The 12,648-nt window shown below is 42.2% G+C and overlaps 1 protein-coding gene across 1 annotated transcript in view; it reads right to left on the bottom strand.

Moving 5' to 3' along the window:
- Positions 1-12,648, bottom strand: part of PRKCH (protein kinase C eta) — a 233,539-nt gene that overhangs the window by 27,098 nt on the left and 193,793 nt on the right. Inside the window, exons 11-12 of the mRNA XM_038544885.1 lie at positions 10,004-10,142; positions 9,187-9,375 (exon numbers count right to left, since the gene is read on the bottom strand). Coding sequence (XP_038400813.1) covers positions 9,187-9,375; positions 10,004-10,142 — 328 coding nt within the window. The remainder of the gene's footprint in view (positions 1-9,186; positions 9,376-10,003; positions 10,143-12,648) is intronic.

The raw sequence follows: 12,648 nt of genomic DNA, 5'->3' as shown, positions 1-12,648 counted from the left end.
AGAAGAAGAAGAAGAAGAAGAAGAATCATCCTTCACACTGCTGGCCACAAATAAGACATTAGGAAACTTATAAGCTAAAATAAGGGGGAGGGAAGCTGAGAATGCTAACTTTCATAAAACTTGATTTTAAAAATGCGAAATAAACAGTCAATGGGAAGATCAATGTGTAAGGAAATGGTTCATTTCTGAAAGGTTTTAATTGCACTAGCAGTTTCAATAAGAGGCCTGTGGAGCAGCTCCATTTCCTCATATGGGAACTCCAGCTCTGCTAAAGGGCTGCCTGGCCACATGTTAACCATATCTCTTGCTAAAGGATCTTTCAGTAAATTTCTTTTGAATTTTACTCATCACAGTGTCTGAAAAATCAGTTCTAATGATCCAGAGTTGGATCCTCTACCTTAATCTGGTCCCAGTTTTTCTTCTACTTCCTCAGCCTCCTTCTGGCTGACCACCTCCCTTGAGCATCCCAACCTCTGCCAGGAGGAGAGTGGGAAATGAAGGGGGTCAAATTCAATGCTGCTCTCACTAACTGCCTGGTGACAGATGTGGGACACACTCATGGCTAAGAAAGATCCCAGCATTAATTGTGATTCCCCCTTTGTGCACAGAGGTAGACAAGATTCCTGCAGACGAGGCATAGATGATGAAATCTGAGACGTGTGATGACAGATAAACCCACACAAGTACACACACACACACACACACACACACACACACACACACACGTTAGCTTCTATAAAGCATAGGAACAAAAGCACTCTGTAATCTCCCTCTAATACCAAGTTTACAATGCTTCCTTAACTGACAAAGGTGACTCAGGAGAATTCACCAAACTCCTTTCAGCACTTATTTAACCTGGCCACCTGTGTGAGCTCAGGGAAAAGGGCACTGACTTCACCTGAGTCAGCACTGAGCCTCGTGATCCCTCACAGGGGATGATTTAGCACAAAAGAAATTCACCTCACTGAGAGGCCACCTTCTTAGGCTCCTTGCATTTGTGAAGCCTTCTCCAACTCTCTCTCTGGAGCTACATGAAGGCAAAACTCAGCACAACCACAGAGACTCTAAAGAAACTCTGTGTTTTCTTCTGTGTTATGATTATTAGCATTTTGGGATAATTTAGTGCCAGTTAAGGAAATTCAGCCAATAGCATGTATTATTCTAAAACCAAGTAAAAAAATTTAAAAAAAATTATCTTTAGGGGTACCTGGGTGGCTCAGTGGTTGAACATCTGCCTTTGGCTCAGGTTGTGATCCCGGGGGCCTAGGACCAAGTCCTGCATCAGTCTCCCTGCAGGGAGTCTGCTTCTCTCTCTGCCTCTGTCTCTGTCTGTCTCTTATGAATAAACAAAATCTTTAAAAAATACCATCTTTAAGGTCATAAATTGGGAATGCCTTTACACCAGTGTGTCTTCATATATCTTTTCTGTGTTAACCTCTGTGGGTGTTGTCAGTTTTTATAAGCTATGAGAGTGAATGGGTGAGATTGTTTTGCTTTTAGAACATGGACATGTGAGCATTTCATGCACATATTTAAAGGGAAGATGAGAAATGAGACACAAAAGGGCAAGCAAGAAAAATAGTTTTCCCACTGCAGTTTTTTGAGGGTATGTGGTGGTTATTTTTAGTTGTAAGGATCACTGGTTAATAATTTAGGAATTTTTCCCAAGTAGAAGTCTTGGGCTAAACATTGTGTATATTCCAGCTTCCCTCTTTCCAATGATTCTGTGCCCCAGGGGAGTGTCTCCACAAGCAAGTCCTCTGCCTCTCTCCGAGTCTATAGGAAATGTTTGGACATCCACATGTAGAGAACTCAAAAGTTCACAATCTTGGGGTTGGTGATAAAGGTGATCATGGGAAAGGCCAGGGTGAGAAAGAACACTGGGCTGGGAGTTCTGTTGGGTAAGACACTGGTGTCCATTCTGTTCAACCATTGACTTTCTGTGGAACATGGGACAAGAACATCCCCTCATCCCCAATTCAGGGGACTCACATTATTACACCACATGAAGCCACAAGGTCCTTAACATCTATGACTCTATGGCATGCTATATAAATGGGTATCCAAACAGTTTCTACAGATAATACCACCCTCCATTTTAAAAGGTAAGAAGGAATTCAGAAAGCATTTCTTTTTGAAGGACAAAAAAAAAAAAAAAAAAAAAAGGCAACCAAAATATCTGGCAGACACCAATTCCAGGAACAGTACTGACCTTATGTTCCAAAGGAAAGAGCATCAGGAAATCTCAGGAAGCCAAGGAGGGATGGACCACCACACTGAGAGTGGTGCAGGGAGTGGATGTGAAAGGCTGGCTTGGAGATCTTGGCCCTTCCTGCCTTGGTGGGAAAGGGTGGACCTAGCCCTCAGGAAAGATCCCACAGGGCAGCAGGGGAGCAGCTCAGGGCACAGCTCACCAGCGACAGCTCTCTCCTTCACTGTTCTTTGTTAAAAAAAAAAAAATCCTTCTTTGAGATACACTTAGTTACTCGACTTGGGGTTGAGAAATACTTCTTAGAAAGGTATGAAAACTGTTTATGGATGTTGAAGAATAACTATGCTAAAAGTACTGATAAACTTTATCTGTAACATAAAAATGACCAGGATGATGTAGACTCCCAGTCCAGGACCTTGAGACTCTTACTAGCGATCAAAAGGCATAGTTGGATCCAGATCCATTGTTACGAAAACATTTCATAATAAATTCAAAACTAAACTGGGAGGAAAAAAAGATGTAGCTGGGTCAGCCAGATAACTGGTATGTGGATCACATTATTTCTTTTCATGTTTATATTGTTAAATCACTTTGTTTCATTAAATGAAGGCTGAGTTCACTTTTTCTACACAGTCCATAATGTGTGTGTATACATACATATAAATACACATAGGCACATACGTACACACATACACCTTGAACTTGTATAAAATGGACTCGTACTCCTAACTCTGGGAAACAAACTAAGGGTGGTAGAAAGGGAGGTGGGCGCGGGGTGGGGGTGACTGGGTGACGGGCACTGAGGGGGGCACTTGATGGGATGAGCACTGGGTGTTATTCTATATGTTGGCAAACTGAACACCAATAAAAAATAAATATATTTTAAAAAACGAAAAAAAATGGACTCGTGTGTTAATTTAAAAAATTTACTGTTGGGGTACCTAGGTGGCTCAGTCAGTTGAGTAACTCTTGATTTTGGCTCAGATCATCATCTCAGGGTCGTGAGATCAAACCCCTCACTGGGGTCCAAGCCCAATGTTTATGGAGCCTGCTTGAGATTCTCTCTCAAAAAATTACTATTATGGGAATTTTCAAATATACACAAGTTTGTAAACATCATGTAGCCTTGACACTTGCTGAAACATGCTCAAACTTGTTTCATCTACTCCCCTCCACCACCCTTGGGTTATTCTGGGGAAGAAAAAAGTCCTAGATATCTCATCTGCATATGCTTCTGTCTGGCCTACAATATCTCTTTATAAATATTCTGGGTGGTCTCTTAAACATGAAAAAACAGTTTTGTCCCTCATACTTGCTCAAAATCCTTCAACGACTCATCTTAGCACTCCTTCCACAGCCTCCAATGTCCTGCATGCTCGGTCTTATCTCCTCCAACCCCCATGGCCCTGTACCTTTGGCTCATTACAGTCTGGCCATACTGCCAGAGAGTTACTCAAATGGATTCTCTCTCAGGATCTTTGTGTACGTCTTAAACCTGACACATATGTGTCTTTGGTTTAGATAGAAAGCTGGAAAAATGCAATATAGTTCTCTCTCTTGAAAAAAAAAATTGAACCCAGCCTCATGTATTATTTAGCACTTAGTAATCTTGATGTTGATGGACCTTGTTTCAAGAAGAGAATGATAATGACACATTCAGTACATTATGAAATTATTACTTATAACTCAACAATACTAATAACTTACTCCTGTACTGTGTATGCCACTTTGAAAATGCTTTCATGTGTGCTCCTTCATTTGAAGTCGGTATTGTTGGTGTCATCGCCCTTGCCTTGCAGAGGTAGACTGAAGAGCAGTAGCAGAAGTGGAATGAAGTCCCCTGACTCTAAGACTAGTGTGTGCTCCTTCCCCTCTACCATGTGAGGTTGGTTCACCTCTTTTGGTCTCAGCTCCATCTATCAACCAGTGATTCAGACAAAGTGCTTTTAAAAGATTTTCTATCCCGGCGATTCTGTGTATATGTTTCTAATAGTCACCAAGCTCTATGAAATTAAGGGTGATGACAAGGATTATAAGCCAAAACTTAGCATGGAGGACCTCCTGGCAATTTTTAGGACCATGCACGACTCCATCCAACGGCGTGAACATCCAACATTAGGAACTCTTGAAGTCACCAAGCTCCCAGAATCATGGCGGGGGGTGGAGGGGGGCAGGGGGGTTGGGGCACAAAATCCTGGAAAAGAGCTTGAAATCTATATTTTTAAAGAAAGCAATACACTTGACCTTGAACTGGGATTGTACAACAAAATGAAGGCTTGTTCAGAGTCTTTAAAAATGTCTCAGCTTACCTAACTTCTAACACAGACATATTCCCCAAGCCCTCAGTTATCTGGCCTAGGACTACTTGTTCCTACTTAGCTAGTACTACTCAAAAGTTACTACTGGGATCAATTTCTGGGTAGATCATACTGTAAAATCACTGGCCTATTTCACAAGTAAAACTAGTAGCCACATTTCAGATTTACTTGTTTATACAACCTGAAGTCATTCCTTCCTAATCTACTCATTGAATCCTCTTTCAATGTCACCCCTTGAACCTTAGTGGGCTCTAAGCCCCATCCTCCAACCTCCTTTTATTCTTCAGCCTCTACCCTAGCCATGTCTGTGCCCATATTCTTCCCATTGGAAGTAGAAGAAAAATGGGGAATGGCCAGATGTAGTCTAGCTTAGAACCCTGGCTGGAGGTTAAGAAAATCTGGGTTCTGATCCCATAGCTTTGAGGTTTTTCTCTTTTTTTAAAAAAATTGTGGCATAATATATAGCATGCAACATTTACCTCTTTGACCATTTTTAAGTGTATAGTGCAGTAGCATCAAGTACATTCACACTGTTGTGTAACCATCACCACCATCCATCTCCAGAACTTTTTCTATCCTCCAAAACTTAAACTCCATACCCCTTAAACACTAATTCTCTACCCCCTCCTCTAGTCCCTGGCAAACACCATTTTGCTTTTTTGTCTATAAATTTGACATTCTAGGTACCTCATATAATGGAATTATATATTTGTCCTTTTGGGTTTGGCTTATTTCATTAGGCATTCCTTCAAAGTTCATCCACATTGTAACATGTATCAAAATTTCCTTCCTTTTTAAGGATGAATAATAATCCATTGTATGCATACACCACATTTTATTTATCCATTCATCTGTTGATAAACACTTGGATTGTTTCCACCTTTCAGGTATTGTGAATAATGCTGCCATGAAGACTAGTACAAATATCTCTTCAAGTCTTTGCTTTCAATTCTTCTGGCAATATATCCAGAAATGGAATTGCTAGACCATGTAGTAATTTAATGTTTAATTTTTTTGGGAACTGCCTGCCATACTGTTTTCCACAGTGGCTGCACCATTTTACATTTCTATGAAAAATGCACAAGAGATCTAGTTTGTTTGATTAAACCAGTGTGCTGAATGGCCTTTGGCAAGTCACAATTTCTCTGGGCCTCAGTTTCCTTACCTATAAAATGAGGGGATTGGAATGGACAATCTCTAAGGTTTCTTCCAGCAATAAAACACTACATTGGTCTAATTAAATCAAGTTGCAATTAAAGCCAGAAAGCAGCCCAAATGGTTTATAAATGTGACTTGATACCTTACGCTTTCTTAATACAAACACAAAGTAATCACTTTTCAAAGAAAAGGACAAAGAGTCTAAAGATCCTTTCATGCACCCAGCTCTCATTGATGATGATAGTGGCTACCTCCTGAGCATCTACTCTGCTAAACATTGTTCCAAATATTCCTCACACACTATCTCATGCCCCAGTTGTACAGATAAGGAAACTGAGGCACGGCAAAATTATGCTATGTGCCCAAGGTAACACAGCCAGTGAGTGAAAGAGCCAAGATTTGCCTTGGACAGCTCTTCTGTGGAGGCAGTTTCTTCACCTCCACATTCGCACCTCCACATCCAGATGAAGCCTTTCCTTTCTGGTGTTTCTCCTCATATCCTGAGTGCTCTTAACTGTTTTCTTTCTTTTCCTTGATCACACTTCCATTTAAATGTCTTAGCCCTCTGCAGAGAATAGCTGAATTTCCTTAGCTCTGGTATTTAGGTTTTTTATTTTTAGGCACAGAGGCTGAATTGTACAAAACTGCCCCAGAAATCCTCTGGGTGAATGCTTTTTAGTAATATTATCTGATACCAAGTGTTGTGCAGAAAATCACTTTTAAGGGATGCTCCTTGAAGGAAGACGAAATAGAATCCTCATGGTGTTCTGGACAATAATCTTATGACATGGATTTTATTACCTTGATTTTGTAAGCAAGGACACTGAGATTCAGAGGGGTGTGGTAGCTCACCAAGGTCATTGAGCCAAAATAGAATAGAGCTGGGAGGTAAACCTGTCATCAAGTGAGGCCCGTGCTCCTTCCTTTGGGGAGACACCTCACCAAGAACATAGAATACCACTTAGGAAAATCAGTACAAGGTCAATGACAGATCATGATATCAGAATGCTGTCTCTACCCAGCTGAGCAACTAATGTCTAAAAGAAAAATAAAGGGAAGTGAAGAGCTTCCCAGAAGTAAATCTGCAAGGAGAGGGAAAACTTGGTCTTCAATGAAGATGAGATTCTCTTTAAGCACCAGAGAAAGGCTTTGTTTTCTCTTAGAACAAAGATTGTAGAGGGAGGATATTACTGAATCACAAATATTCTAGTTACCAAAAATATATTTTTATACATCAAAGATATAGTTCATAGTAATTGGATTTATCTGGTTAAGAAGAAACCATCTTAATAGTTCCATATGGACTTAATCTTGCTTAGTACCAGTTCAAGGTTTTATAGGAATTATGTGGGGGGTGGGGGGGTAAGATCTAGGTCCCAGATTTAGTTGGGGAAAGCTCCCTCAAGAAGATTCTGAAATACTAGAAGAAGGTCAAGGACTTTTAAAATTTTGAAGAAAAAAGATCAAGAGAAATAGATGTGAGTGATGTCCAACACAAAGGATGAGGTGACCTCAAGATTTCCACTGGATCCAGACAAAAGATAGGAGATATTTATCAGAGAAATGCTTAACTGGATTGTTAACCCTACACAGAGAACATTAAAGTTTCTGGAGGGGCAGACTGAGTTTTATGGTAGCAAGCCTTCATGGTAGCAAGCATAATGACATTTATATACCAAGCCAATAATGCACATTTCTTAATCGTTTGAACTAGTATTTTCATTGGAATTATAGACTCCGAGGTCTTTCCTTTAAATATTAAAAATGCTAAATCAGCTACAGTAATTGAACTAAATATGTGCACCACGGAAAACCATGAATATAACGATGGTGGTGGTTGTCGGCCACAGGGGGTTAGCATGCCTTAAGAGCCAGATAATGGACCACGGTACTAGGAAAGTAATAATGCAAAGTAAGCCTGATTCTGTAGCATGATTAGGTTGTGTTAAAGTAGCTTAGGTAATCAGAGTTAGCTGGGGTCAACCTAGGTGAGTACAGTTCCCTTCCAGAAGTTAAGACACTTCAGGGCATGAATTCACAAAGACAAGCCCTCCTCCGTCTTTTATTCATGATTATAAAAGCCAGAGTCTTTGTTTCCTCAGTCTAAAACTTCTACCAACTATACAAATCAGTTTTTCTTATGAAAACATACTAGATAGGAGACATTTGGTAGAATCCAAAGTGACTTCACTCTTATTTCTATATGAGATTAGTGTTTCCTCACTATTAGGAGAGCCCTGGCACCTAACCTTGAGAATCAAGTTGCCAATTACAATTCACTTTGGCAATATTTGCCCGAGAAGGATTTTTATAATTATTTCACTTTTATTATTTTTTTTATTATTTCATTTTTCACCCCTGTACACAGTGACCTGCATACAAAATGTTCTTGAAATGGCACTGATTATATGACTGAAGATTTCTTTTTTCTAAAGATTTTATTTATTTATTTATGAGAGACACAAAGGGGGGTGGTGGCTGGCAGAGACACAGACAGAGAAGAAGCAGGCTCCATGCAGGAACCTGATGTGGGACTCGATCCCGGGACTCCAGGATCACGTCCTGGGCTGAAGGCAGCACTAAACCGCTGAGCCACCCAGGGATCCCCTGACTGAAGATTTCTAATGAGAGATAAATCTCTCAACAAGATAGCCAATATTTTCCAAGTTTAGTTTTTTGTTTCAAATCACTGAAAAGGATAGAACTTGAGGAAAGCAATTCTTATTCCATAGAAACTATCCAACAGAGAATGGATTGCTCCGATTTTTCCCTACTTGAAGAATTGACCTTTTATCCATCTGTATTCCCCTGTGTATCTGGTAGGTGAAAATACATGATTTGTGAATTCAACTAATGTGGTCACAGGAATGATACAGATTACATGTGCTTTTTAAATTTTCAACATTAATGGCATCAAATCTATGTTTCCTCCTCACTTCAAAATAAGGCTTCTAGCACAGTACCTTATGTGCATGCAAAAAAGACTTTTCATCATACATTAACCTCACTGTACTTGAATCCTGGGCCTGGCACCTCACTTATTACTCATTATAATAATATGGACACAAAAGGGATCTGCAGAAGTTTAGAAAATTTCTCCTGGCCTCACCCAGCAGTAACGGAAAGATCCCTTCATCCCAGAAACCTAGTCAATATCCTAACAAACCAGGAATGGCATTAACATGATCCAATCCCATGGCATGTCCTGACTGTATAAAGGGGGTGCATCACTTCACTTATGCTAAAGCCACAAGTACTATAAATACTTGATATTTGGTAAACAACATATCAACTGCTCACAGTTGGCCCAGAAAGAACTACTGCATAACAGAGGAAAACATTCTAAGAGAACTCTGGTTCTTTGATTCTGCAGATTAAAACAGATATTGCAGTGAGCGCTGGCAGCTTACCAGCTCAAGGTATTGAAAGAACACAAGGAGTACACACAGTCAGCTGGTTTGCAGTAGGCTGGACGCTGGCTAGGTAAGTCAGACTTACAGATTTCAGGATCCCTGTGGCATCATCGTGGAGCCATGTAGGGTAGACCACTTCATCATTCAGTATGGCCTCAAAGAGGTCATCTTCGTTCTCCGCCTCAAAGGGTGCATGACCACAGAGCATCTCGTAGAGCAAAACTCCCATGGCCCACCAATCTACTGCAGGTCCGTAGAGCATTTCCTGGAGGATCTGTGCAAAGGGGGCAGTGTGAGATGTGCTTTGCACATCTGATTAATGAATGTGGCCTGAATGACTAGGGAAAATGATGGATTAGAAAATATGTTTCATCTTATCTCTGGAGTGCTGTTTTTTTCTGTGGTTCCATTCAGAGGACTCTTCATCAAGGTGATCAAACATGTATGGCCTGTTTCGGCCAAGGTAATGGCGTGTGCAGATCCAAAACAGAGAGGGTTTTGGCACTGTGTCCCTGCAGAGGGAGGAGGGGCCTGGGCTCACTCATTCACATGGGAAAGACTGGGGAACTTTTACAGATTTTCTGTAAAATCTTTTTCTTTACTCCTGCTAAATGGGGCTAGGATCAAAGCACAGAGTAGAGACAAAGAGGAAAATAAATAGCTGTTGAGTATAGCACACTTTGTCCTCATTTGGGGATAATGCCTAAAGCAATTACAAGGTTTACAAAATATTTTTTTAATTCAAATTCTTATTTATAGGAACCAAGGACATTTTCAGCCATCGTTCACCCAATGAGGCATAAGGGAGTGCGGAGGTGTCAGCTTTCAACACTCCCAGAGAGCCCTAGTACACAAAAGCAGCCTGTGACATTAATGCTCAGGATTTGCAAAGCTGTACTCACCTCTGGAGCAATATAGTCAGGTGTGCCACAGAAGGTGGCTGTGGTGACTCCATTACAGATCCCCTCCTTGCACATTCCAAAGTCTGCCAGCTTACAGTGGCCCTCATGGTCCAACAGTACATTGTCCAGTTTGAGATCTCTGAAAGAAATAAAGAGCAGAATGTGTAGGATAGCCAGGCCCCAAACCCAGATGGGCTCGCTCATGGGGTGGGTAATGAGAACACACCAAGCAAGCTTTCTGCATAGACTTCAAAGGTAACAAAATTCTTTGAGTTATCTTGGAAAAAACTTTAGGTCACCTCTCCACATTTGCCTCATGGTTCCTAGATGATGGTCCCATGTAAACAGGCTAACCACATAGAAAAACCTAGGCATGATGGTATCCCTGGGGCATCTCCACAGGAGCTACAGGACTGTTGCTCTGGGGCTTCACACCCACAGGGGGCTATGTCAGGACACTTGTGGCTCTGCGTTCCTATCCCTGCTCTGGGAATCAAGTTCTGTTGGCCTGCTTGGCCCGAGGGAAAGACTGGTATCTGTCCAGCCCTGGATCACGTTTCAGCTCCAAGGAGGTAGGTGATGCCAGAACTGGCATGACCAGTTCCCAGGCTGTGCCTGGTGAGTTGATACAGCCTGACCACACAGGTCTCATGCAGAGCGGTCACTGGAGACACCCAGGAATGAAAAACAAAGTTCTGTTTTCTAGGAATCCGTGATAAGTGAGGTTAAAGCAGAAGGGTTTTTCTGGCACGCAGCAGTGGGACTGCAGACCAGACTTCCTCTCTGCTCGTGTGCTCCTGGCAGCAGTCTCCCTGGGTGGAAGGGGTGGAAGCCAAGGTGTGCTGGGTCCCTGAGTGCCCATTTCAGGAAAGCAAGCCTTTCCACTCTACGTCAAAGCTGGCCTCCTTCCTCTGCTCCATACAAAATCCTACCTTCCAATAAGCAACTGTTTCAATGAGCTGTGATCTGTGGAAACGGTTTCCTTACCCTGCAGGCCCCACACAATATAAGCAGGATGCATTAAACCCATGTGAAGGTGGACTCACAAGATGCAGGGTGGTGGGTGGGATGGCTGTGATCACCTACACGGGAGGGAGGCCACTGCCAAGAGGGAGGTCTTTCTCCACCATTCTTTGAGGAGTGGCTGCAGACCCTAGGCCCTATTAGCGCCGGGTTGTCCGGCTCCTCGGGGATGGCTGGCATGCATTAGAGGTGGCCAAGGTTAAAGATTATAGTCTGCCACCCAGGAGAGAGTGAGACTGTGGGGGACCCAAGCCTGTGGGCGGCCCCTGTCAGCTCCACGTTCTAGCCCAGATGTCCAGGCCCGTGTGGACCTGTGCCCAGAGCATGCTCTCTCATGTTGCCAAACAAGGTTACTGGGTTTCTGAATTATCCTGAAGCTGTTAGCCTGCTAAGGACTCATAAAGGACTTTCTTTGGTAACAGAAACAAGTGCTAACAGAAACCCACAACGGTCTGAAGCACTGACCTGTGATTGCTCAAGAGAGTTAGTGACTAACATCCCCAGTAAGAGGTTTCATTGTATATTAGTCAGTTGCTGTCAGGGGTAGTAGGAATTGTTCAGGGAGAGATAAGTGCCTGCAATCAGTTTTGTAAGCCACCCACCACCAAGCCCTCTGCACAGAGAAGTCCCAGAACATGGCCTCACTGCTCAGAAGACAGAACCAAGCAGAACAGGGGATGCAACTCATCCCTGTCAAGGATGCCTGAGGCCACAGAGGCAGCTTAGACACTGAATCCTGACATTTCAGCCTAATTTCAGGCATTCTTCAGAACTGCACAAGCCCTGAGGGAAATGCCATTGCTGCTTTCACACCAGGTGTGATCTAACACACAAAACTCCCAAACTGGGATCCCAACGGGGTTCAATTAAGAGCAGAATATAATCCCAGGCTATCAGTTCTGCTTTCAGCCCAAATATCTCACACCTTCACTTTAAGTTCTGTCCTGATTTCCCCAGATAGTCAATTTTGCTCCTAGAGTGCCCAATTCATGCCTCTATGATGGTGAGCCCTGCACTGTATTCCAGAAGGCTCTGTGTACCTGTCTCCCTTTAGCTGGAGCTAAGCCTTACTCCTCCCTAGCTCCAGCTTGGTGCTGGCAGAAGGTGCTGACCAATGAAATAAACAGAAGCATTTCAGACAGACAATAGTGAGCTGCCCTAGCCAACTCAGAGCCTATCTTATTTTTAGGGGAAGAAAGGAAGCTTCATAAACCTCCCTGGGATGCTTGTTCCAAAGCAAGTAAACTTATAAAAAGTCATGTGCTTTACTCCTTAGAGATGGATTCCAGAGGGAAAAAGAAGAATCCTGAAATGTAAGTTCAAACTCTTCACTTTGGTGAAGCCGGAGAAGGGAAACTACTTTAGGAAAGGCAAATATGGACCCAATCATAATACTTTTCATTGGCTTGCAGCCAGATGAAAGAGTAAAACATTGACAGGGTTAGTCAAATAGATCCAAAGGTTACAGAACCATTCATGGCCATGGTCGGCTTCCATTCTAAGGGTAATTATTATCTTCACTTAAAAAAAAAAAAAAAAAAAAAGCAAAAGCAAAAAACCCTATACCTATAGGTAACCCTATAGGTAAACCCTATAGGTAACCCCTATACCTTCTGACTTTG

This window comes from Canis lupus, chromosome 8 (genome assembly GCF_011100685.1).
Source record: "Canis lupus familiaris isolate Mischka breed German Shepherd chromosome 8, alternate assembly UU_Cfam_GSD_1.0, whole genome shotgun sequence".
In the NCBI taxonomy this organism is placed as follows: Eukaryota; Metazoa; Chordata; class Mammalia; order Carnivora; family Canidae; genus Canis; species Canis lupus.
Note: the sequence above shows the minus strand (reverse complement) of the source record. Positions and strands in the feature narration are given on the sequence as shown.